General features: G+C 38.0%; 1 protein-coding gene across 1 annotated transcript; it reads right to left on the reverse strand.

Annotated features, from left to right (window-relative positions):
* Nucleotides 1–888: 888 nt before the first annotated feature.
* LOC145774098 (D-glutamate cyclase, mitochondrial-like) lies at nt 889–9,316 on the reverse strand. The gene is made up of 7 exons (XM_082585248.1): nt 9,171–9,316; nt 8,731–8,952; nt 8,098–8,370; nt 6,947–7,420; nt 6,100–6,561; nt 3,396–3,544; nt 889–3,036 (listed from the first exon to the last, which is right to left on the reverse strand). Exons 1-7 carry the CDS (start codon nt 9,268–9,270, stop codon nt 2,884–2,886), a joined length of 1,833 nt encoding a protein of 610 aa, XP_082441374.1. The 5' UTR covers nt 9,271–9,316; the 3' UTR covers nt 889–2,883.
* Between the last annotated feature and the right edge of the window lie 997 nt (nt 9,317–10,313).

Raw genomic sequence — 10,313 nt, forward strand, 5'->3', positions numbered from 1 at the left:
ACCAGTGTCTAGAGCTGGATTTGCCAGAGACACCCAAAGGTAGAGTGCCCGGCGCGGCATTGTTCTGAACGTCGGGGTCACCACAAGGCCTATGAGAGGGGGTACGGCGTACCCTTGAGGGCCCTGGCCTGTGTTTGTTGGGGGGCCCGAAATTGTGATTTTATAGTTTACGCGCAAAAATGTTTGGGTAAAACTATCCTAAACGACTAAATTCAAGCATAAAAGTTGTTATTCTTTAGTCCTGAGGGGCCCGTAATGTAGCAAAAGGGCCCGGAAAGGTAATTGAGTGCATTGCGAGCAAATTAAGAACCCAAAGTGGTGATTTTTAATCTTTTATGTGCAAAATGTTCTGTTAAAAGCACCCTAAATTAAATCATGAAAGTTGGTTATTCTCCTGTCTGGGGGGGAGGGGGTACAGTAAAAGCAGTTTTGAGAAAAGTTCGGGTGTTTTGTAAATAAACTTCGGAGTTGAAGCAGGAGCCGGAGTCAATACTTTTGGAGCAGAAGCGGAGCCGGAGTAAAAAAAAACTGACTTCGTTCACCTCTGCTAGTGCTGGGCATGTGGTGAATGCAAAAGTTAATAAAGAAAGGTTATTGGTCAGATGATTAATTTGATTATGTTTTAACAAGATGTTATGTTTGAGCCTTGGTAGAGAGCTTGACTTGTACCAGATAGTACCGTACATGTAACACTACCAGAAGGTAATTTGATACGGAAGGTAATTAAGCTCAGTAACGTTAACAGATTTAACATTTTTTATTAAACACACAAAAAAAAGAAAAAAAAAAAACTACTAAATCCAACGTTTTCGACATAAATAAATTTGAAAACTTTATATTAAAGCTGTACATGCGACACCTCTCAACAGCACCATCAACAACTGACACACGAATTCAATGCAGGATACACAAATTGGCGAGGGACAGATCACATGATATGCACAACACAAAACACTAAATACTGTAATAATTTTTTGCCGCCTGATAGGCTACTATTATTGCGCACAGATATCCAATTCTACAGTAAAATGTTGTATGATGTGCAATACGCCTAAGCAAACATCACGCGTTTTGCCCAAGACAAAGGGGGCCCGAAGTGACTCTTCGTACCCCTAGTGAAAATTTCTCTCAAAGGCCCTGGGTCACCAGTGCGGGTGAGGGTTGCTAGTCCTCACATCCGTTAGTCGACGTTGCCTTACACGCAAGAGTAGGATGTTGGGTTGCTCAGCGAAGGCAAGTCAATCCTTGTCTTCTATCAGAAACAACTTAGGTTTGTGGCAACGACATAGAGCAAATCCGGAAAGCCGATTAAGCTGTTTCGCACCACAATGTCAAACGCAGCCTGTGACGCGATAACGACGCCAGTCAGAGGTGGACGGAGTCAGGTTTTCTGGACTCCTGGTCCACGCCGAAGTCTGTGACTCCAAACTTCACTTTTGCTCCAAATGTTGGGGAGATATTGAGTAAACTCAACTCCGACACCAAGCGCAAGCCATAAACCACAATCTAGTTTTTTTCTATAAGTGGTAAAATTTATTGTTTGAATTTTTAAGCATTGCCATTTTCTTCTTTGCTATTCTTTTCTACAACTGGATGCATGATTTCTATTTAATTTCCACATTACGTTTAAAACAACTTGCAACAAAAATACGTTTGCAAAATGAATGATAAAATGCATAGCAAAAATGTCTGCAGTGTAGTCTAATACGATTGAAAATAAGTCCCTTCCGGCGCTACATGAGCGTAATAATTTTCCACACACATTTTACTCTTCTCGACAAAAGATATTGTTGAATAAACAAAATTTTTCTATTTACAAATTTAAATTTGTAGGAGAATGCTTATTGCTTAGCCTGCTGACACCAACAAAACAATATACGTTTGCTCATTCAAAATTTTCATTTGAATATTCTTAATGAAAACTTTTGGCGTTACTATTACAATGCTGATTGCTGAAATACGCGTCTACTGTAGCACTGTGTTGATCCAACCTCGAAATTGTCGTTCGTGATAAAAATACCATCCACGTTGTTTTTTTCTTGAACTTTCAGGATGTGTTTGAAGGTAAACTAAGCCAACTGACGGTTTGCGAACACTTTGTATTTAAATTATTACAAATGCGATCTTTGAGGATTTGGTTGACTAGGCCCTATTGTACGCTTCTCAGCAATAGCAATTACAAAACGTTTTAAAATAAGCTTTGAAATTAACCATAAATGACGATCATTGCACTTTTACATACACATCAAACAAATTGCTAAAATCTACATCAACTATAAAAATACGATTGCTGCATAATCTTTTTCCAACAACTCTAAATATGTCGATAACATTTATCCGCAATCATCCGTTTCTAAGCTTTAGTGGAACTCGCTTTTTACTTTGGTGAATCAAAATCATTAATTACGATAGTTAATGAAAGAAGACTTTCTCAACCAATATTGTTACCGAGCAACCCGATGCCCTATTCCGTCTTTGATAGAATTGTACAAATATTTAAATTACTCTGCTTGTAAAACGTAATATGAACTCAAAACGTGCAGTTAACTGGATAATGTAGACTCCATGATAATAATAGAAGCAAGCAGATTTGCCATGACGTCAGCACAGCGGCAGTTCTGAGATGGCGGCAAAAGTTGTTTCAAACAAAAGCGACTCATGGCAGCAGTTCATGATGTGCCGTCACAGACCGGTGACAACTTGACGAGACGTAAAAGGAAGCCACGCATAAAAGATGCATAAGATTAGTATCAAAAATGCTATGGTAAGTATCTGTCTGAGCTGGAAGTAACGAGGAAATCTGCAGGTGACAAGGACCATCTATTTATAAGTCCATCCAAATACTGCACAATAAGCATTGTTGCTGTTCATAAAGCACAGAATTTACACTTCACTCAGCTTGGCCAGTTTCATTATTCTCTTCAGAACATCGGCATGTTCCTCATCGAAGTACAATCCGTCGACGGACAAAACTTGATCTGGACGAATTCCATCTTTGATCCCATGTGATTCCACAACTTCAAGGGTTTTTCGTTCCTACGCGCACATTAATATAAATAGTTATGCTTGCGCAAGCAAGTTGTAGTCACTTTATAAATGAGATACCATCAACTTCGTTTCTCAGCAGCCAAATGAAGCAAGAACAGCGATAGACACCCGAGCCCAGCCTTGCGCTGACATTTACACTTTTTAAGCTATCGTTCGATCAATATATAATCTAATTTCGTTTGCTTACTTTACACTTCAACAATAGGAAGCGTAAATCGTCCTGGTAAGACTAACATGTAATCAAACAGTGTAAAATGTCAACAAACATCTTGTCAACAACAAACGTCTTGAAGGCGATTGTGGCGAACTAAACTGCTGATAAAGAGTTACAAATACAAACACCCTACCCGTTCGACAGATGGCAAGTAGCTCTTCATCTGAAGAGAAGCATCCACCGGAAATCCTGTAGCTTTTCTAACATAGCGTTCGTGAACAGGACACGATCTTAAAACGTACAAGGCTGCACTTAAGCCGTAGCAACCCCAATTACAAACGCCTGGAAATAACAAACCGTTAAATGCGTTAATCTCAAAAGCACTGCTGGCTTCAATCCTGTGCCACTCATTATTAATCATCACTTTATTGTTGCAAGAGTCAAACAAAAGAATCAAAAGCATTTAATTTAAACTTTGCTGTATAGTGATATGTATGCGGGAGGTTACAACATACTCTTCATGTTGGACTTTCAAGTTTGTAGTCTACTGTTTGAATGTCATTTTGAAAGTACGTACTGGTGTTTGGAAAAACGGCACTAGGAAAATTGCCCGTCGGATAATTGCCACCCGGAAAATTTCCCGCCGGAAAATTGCCCGTGTGGGAATATTGCCCGCCAGAAAATTGCCCGTGTGGGAATATTGCCCGCCAGAAAATTGCCCGTGTGGGAACATTGCCGTCGAGAAAATTGCCACCCGGAAAATTGCCTGTCTTTGAGTAAGAAGTAGCTGCGAAAAAAGTCCAGCTGTTAGTCTGTATTGAAACATAGTTCCTCTAATAGTTTAAACTTAGCACCTAGCTGTAATAAAAGGCGTGATCAAATTTAATCTGTAAATGCCAAACTAAATGAAAAAATGCTTCTGGGGAATATAAATATCAACTCTCTATCTCATACCGACAAAAGTATAGGCTACAGCTTTACACTGAGTTCTGAGGATAGTCTTCTTTCAGATTCCGCTATTGTCTCAAATTTTGTCACCCCAAAATGGTGACTGTGATAAAAAGTGAGCGCGGAAGACATTCTTGTAGATGAATCACAATTTATGTATCATCGGAATAAGACGAATAAAAGTGGTACTACGATTTGTTGGGAGTGCATTTGCAGTGAAAGAAAATCTACAAGTTGCAAAGCAAGATTACACGCGAACTCGCATATTGCAATATTGATGTTGTTATTGTTAACTAAGAAGGGAAAACTTGCTGATCTGCCATGCACAACGCACATGACACGAACTGTTATGTTGCCACCCTATTTAATTGTTTTACTCTTTGTATATTATCATGGAATCGTCCGGGTGTTTTGATGGATGTATTCTCATTATTTGCCTTCTGTATGATCGCTTTGGTTAACACATGAGCAACAATAGTAATCATGTAAGTTTCTGATATCAATTAAACCTTCCCCATACTTGTCATTCCCGAATGAAAGTTGTTGCTACTTTCAATATCTAAATGATAAACTTATGATGTGATGTGCCTTAATTACTGCTAATTACCTAATGTACATTTTCAATCAAGTTTGCTACAGATTAAAGTAGGCTATTTCATGAATTTCGCATAACACATGACAAAAATCAGTGTCAAAACGTGATAATTAAATCTCGTCGCACCAATCTGGTTGCAAGGGTGCTAAGTTTAGACTGTTTAAGGAACAATGGTTCATTACAGACTCACAGCTGGATTTTTTTCGCAGCTACTTCTTACTCAAAGACGGGCAATTTTCCGGGTGGCAATTTTCTCGACGGCAATCTTCCCACACGGGCAATTTTCCGGCGGGCAATTTTCCGGCGGGAAATTTTCCGGGTGGCAATTTTCCGACGGGCAATCTTCCTGTCACGATAATGAGTGTACTGTACAAAAGGCGTTTAGGTGCCAATGGAAAGTTAGCAAGAGAATGGATTGAAAAGTGGAAGATAAAAACAAAAACGAGAATCGTGTGAAAGTATGATCGAATGAGATGGGAATAATTAAAAAAAAAAAAAATTTGAAGAAATTTTGGAAATGAATTTTGTGAGAAAAGATCACAGCATCATTAAAATGGCGATGGCGTGAATACGTGATAGATGAAAAAAGCTTAAAAAATTGCTCGACGTACCCTGTGGCACTCACACATGGGAAGAACGATTTTGAAAAGCATGTGTAAGAAGTGCAATGTGTAACGGAGCAGAGTGATGAGCAATAAAAACAGATATCATGCAAACGATATGAAGGTGATTCGGACAAACGGTAGTTCTCGAGACTATTACTAACAATATCTTGAAAGTGAACTGCTGCTGAGGATGCTTAGAAATTTGAAGTCGATACCGCTTGAGACGATTGGGGCATTTTGAACGAAAAGAGTTTTACAAGTAGCATACCGACAGTGAAGAACTCAAAGACCGTATAAAACGTGATAACAGTGAAAAGCGATTTTAGAAAAAAAGATGGCAAGGATAAACAATAAACATATATGAGTTTTTGAAGAAAACTTGTACTAATTGTACATCCTGATTATCCAGCATGAAGGCCAGACTTCCAAGCAAAATGGGATAGAACACGATTCTTCGCTTAAAGAACATTCTTGTTTGGTGATGAAGTCATTGAGACTTCACAAAAGCTAAAGAAAGGGCTAGCGCTGTGGCTCAAAATAAAATTCGTGGTGTTTCTGCTATGAGTAGAGACTTAACATGATTGAGGCAAATTATTACCTACTTTAACATCACTAACTATGCGGTAACTCTTAGAATGCTGTGTAATTATCACAGTGCTTAAGTTCTTAATTTTGCTCAACAAAAACCAAAAAAAGACGGTATTCGTCCATAAGAAAGCTTTTTTGGAACAACGCTTATCGCCACTCACCAGACGAGATAAGAAGATCGGCAGCCACGACACATGCAATTTTCTCTCCCATACAAATATGCTTACGAACTTTCTCAAAAACTTTTCCCATTCCGAGTTCGTTTCCGCCATCACCGATGGATATTGTAATAACATCTTCACAAGCAGTTGCCTCTTCGAACAAGTTATCAATTGGACTCACACGAGAAGAGATATCGACTCCTTTCATCGTGTAGTAGTTTCCATCTCTTGATCTTCCGACCCTCTCGGTGGAGAAAACAACGTCGTACAAGAGATTTCCATCAATATCTTTGAGCTTAGTTTTACCGTCACAATAGGGAATAACTTCAATTTCTTTCATTAAACTTCCTTCAGCTACCATGTGGTCGACAATATTCTTATTCAGGGTCAAAGCGTTTGCATCAACCAGCAGCACAACTTGTTTTCCAAGGGATTGGAGTGCAGCGGCCAAACTAAAGACACCTGGCAATGAAGACAAATGCTGAAAACCAACGTGGTGTGAAAAACAAATCTTTTTAAAACTTTAAAAGCATACGATTTTTTCATTGAGACAAGGCATTGAGCATGCTACTTTAAATATTTACTTAACGACACATACACATTCACTTCTATTAGCAATGCACCGCAGTGTTAGTAAAGGGAAAATGAAGACTAGTAAGAAACAAATAGCCTAAAAAAATGCTAAATATTACCTAAACAGATAAAAAAAATGATGAGAATAGTGGCGAGCGTCATGTCTCCAAACAAATTCGTAGAGTTCCTGCCTTGAGGACATAATTGTGGCAAAAATTATGAAAACTTAAAATGTGAAATTATTGTTATTCTTGACAAGTTTCAAAATACATACCTGGAAGGCCATCAGTTTCGTCTGGTGGGTCGTCGTTGCGACAGGGAAATCCCGTTATCATGGCAACAGAAGAAGCGTGAGAAAGCGCCAGTGCAGACTTAGTGAAGTCTTCTTGGACAACAAGACTTGCAATTCCTCTCTGAGACGGATCATCCTTGACGATAGCAAAGATCGATTCTAAAGTCTCCAAAGTTGTTTTGGACAAAAGACTGTAACTACCTGACTTGTCATTATACTCTACTGCTTCGCAAACAGCTTTGGGATCACTCAAATCGACATTTACGTCATCTTGAACAACGTCTGTTACAAACATGTGACCAACGTAATGCGTAAAAGCAAGATCAATCTTGGCACTTTTTAACGCTTCCAGTCCAGTAAGACCACAAGCCCAGAACACTGGCACATATCCTTCATCCATTACAAAATAACCGTCTCCTAAATCAACTTTTTCCATATTCTTGACACCGATGAGTTCTGTAAATGTATGTACACTATATGATATATAACAAAAACATCAAAAGTAAGAACAACTCATTTCAAAGGCAAGTCAACAAATGTAGCTTAGAATAGATGAGCTTCTAAGCTACCTCATTCAAGCAACTGAATTTAAATGAATGATACTGTAAGTGTATGATGTACAAATTCCACATAGTCAAAACACTTTGCTCAGAACAGTTAAAAGATAGATGCATTTAAAGTGTGTATATATACTGTACATCAATACACTAAATAAAACATGATTATTTTTTTTTTCGTATTAAATATTGTACTGAAAAATTGACCAGCCGTAGTGCACTAGGGTTCCAATCAAGAGTACTGCAGTATTAACACTTCTTATATTATCCAATCTAAGAGCTAAACCTCATTTATGTGACTAACTTTGTTTTGGAAAGTGATGTTGGTGTAGCAAAGGTTTCAATGACGGTTAATCAAATAAGGGTAAAATGAATGAAATAAGTCTAATTAGGCACATTTGTGTCCATATAATTCCTTACTTATGTGAGTTTTGTAACAAGGCCAGATAGCAGCTCCAGGTAACACCACCAAATAAAAACATTGAAAACAAATGGGTACCTTCTTGAATCACTTACATTTTTTTTTAAATTAACTCGTAAACAAATCTCTGTAGAATTTTGGTGGTTAAAACTTACTTGGATTCCCAATGTGAACAGGTGCACCATGTACATCTGACAAAGGATGAGCAAGCGTGGCAGTCAGTGTTAAGTTGCTTTTATGAATGGATCTCATAGAAACGATCAACTTGCAATTGAAGTCTCCACTCACATATGTATTGACATTTGTTCTGTATACACATACTTTTTCTAAATTTTTAGTGACTTTCAAGATTTTATTAGCGACAAGAATTCCATTGAAGGAAAAGCTGCAGCCAACGTAGAAAACAACGTAATTTGACAAGTCAAAATCTGAAAAACAAAAACAAAAAGGTTTAACTGGTTGTTGCTAATTGACTGACGTTATTATGACTTTTTGATATAAGCAGAGTTACATTTTTAGACAATGTACAAGTTGCCATGATTTAATGGATATCCAAAACCTCTTGATCACCTTCTTAAGTGGAGAAATCAATCATGATTGCATAGATTAAAGAAAATTGTTTTACCATTATTTCAGCATTAGCCTACCCTTGATTGTGATATCATTCATTGCATCACCAGAAATTTTAAAATAAATCATATTTACTTCCGGCCATACTCATAACACGCAATATCAAGTAGCATGGGTGTGTTAATGAAACAGTAAAAAAGTGCTAAATGACAGCATACCCAAAAGATTATCCAGTGTATCTGTCACCTCGCCACGTACTATCTTCCTGTATTTGGGGACATCAGTACGTATGTCACTGTTTGCACCAAGCGGTCCAGCAGTTAGTTCACCCGGTTTACTGGTGTGCAACAATGGAATGGCACCACAGTTCCCTTTTGCAAAATTTGCAAAGTCTTCTGCATAACTCTTTGGTATGATGGCCAAATTAGCTTGCTTGAAGCCTATTCAAAGAAATCAGGTTTAAAATATAAACGCTATAGTCTCTGCAAAGTATTATTTCAAGTACCGTAAACATTTTAACATTCAAAACACCATTGGTCTACCAACAGCAACATCCACATATATAGTTTGAAAATATAGTAATACTAGTTGATGAACTTAATTCAAACATCTCATTTACCCAACATATTAGGCAACTTATACAAACGAATAGCATTACCTTTGCACACAAAAGTTGTTGGTGATCTTGGTATTGTGCCATCTCTGAGCTTTTCTCTAAACACAGCCGGGGTGTCGACATGGTTCACTCCATTCTGCATCTTGAAAACCAGTCAAAAATATTGCAGGCTTAGCAAACTTTTTAGGCAACAGGCTATACCAGAAATGTACAATATGCAAATGTCATCAGTGTTGCAAACAACTGAGACCACTGTTACTTTACACTATGTAAAACTTGTAAAGTGCCATCATAGATCATAGGCATGACTGATGCATTTGGTGTCGGTACACGACAACTGGGCGAGACAAAGTGGGCGATACCAGGTGGGCGACGAGACAAGTGGGCGACGGACCAGGTGGGCGACGGACCAGGTGGGCGACGAGCCAAGTGGGCGACGGAATCGAAAGTTTCGGAAAGTTCGGAAAAAATATGACTTTTAATTTTTACTTTAAAATACAATGGTTGATTTGTAGAAGGGAAGCCATGAGAGTTCTCACGCTGAGTTTCACGAAGCATTAGAAGCAACATTTTCATTATTTTTTGTGTAATAGCGCTTTGCATTGTGACATCATCTTGTCACATTATTTTGCAATTTGCGGCGTCAGGGTTTATCGTGAAGCTTAAGAGAAACCTCTCAGAAAAGAGACAAACGAATGGCCAAAGAGTGGTTGAAGTCAGTTATGAACGTTCCCTAACCGTTATCAAAGCTTGTCAGTATAAAATATGACTTTTAATTTTTACTTTAAAATACAATGGTTGATTTGTGGAAGGGAAGAAATGAGAGTTCTCACGCTGAGTTTCACGAAGCATTGGAAGCAACATTTTCATTATTTTTTGTAGTCTAGCATAGTCTAGTAATAGCGCTTGCTGTTTGATGTTAATTTGCATTGTGACATCATCTTGACACATTATTTTGCAACACACAATCCAGTCTCTGAATAATATAAACACTTGCGGTAGGTCACTAGGTCAGCCAGTGGTGAGATCTTAACTACTGAGTAGCTGGTTTGGTAGGTACATGCATTAGACATTTGAATGTTTGTAGTGATTTTCAAGCGAAACAGAAGTTTTTGTTAGTTGTTCGAGTGTGTTATTGTTTAAATACATGTAAAAACTTACTTGTTTAAAATACATGTAAAAACT

The sequence above is a fragment of the Aplidium turbinatum genome, chromosome 7 (genome assembly GCF_918807975.1).
Source record: "Aplidium turbinatum chromosome 7, kaAplTurb1.1, whole genome shotgun sequence".
NCBI classification, from domain to species: Eukaryota; Metazoa; Chordata; class Ascidiacea; order Aplousobranchia; family Polyclinidae; genus Aplidium; species Aplidium turbinatum.

Excerpts from the sequence above, each read along its gene's own strand:
- LOC145774098 (XM_082585248.1), bottom strand. The coding sequence starts at position 9,270 with ATGCAGAATGGAGTGAACCATGTCGACACCCCGGCTGTGTTTAGAGAA. Across the intron at positions 3,545-6,099 it reads CGATCTTCTTATCTCGTCTG|GCGTTTGTAATTGGGGTTGC; the intron begins GTGAGTGGCGAT and ends TGTTATTTCCAG. Across the intron at positions 3,037-3,395 it reads ACTTGCCATCTGTCGAACGG|GAACGAAAAACCCTTGAAGT; the intron begins GTAGGGTGTTTG and ends ATGTGCGCGTAG.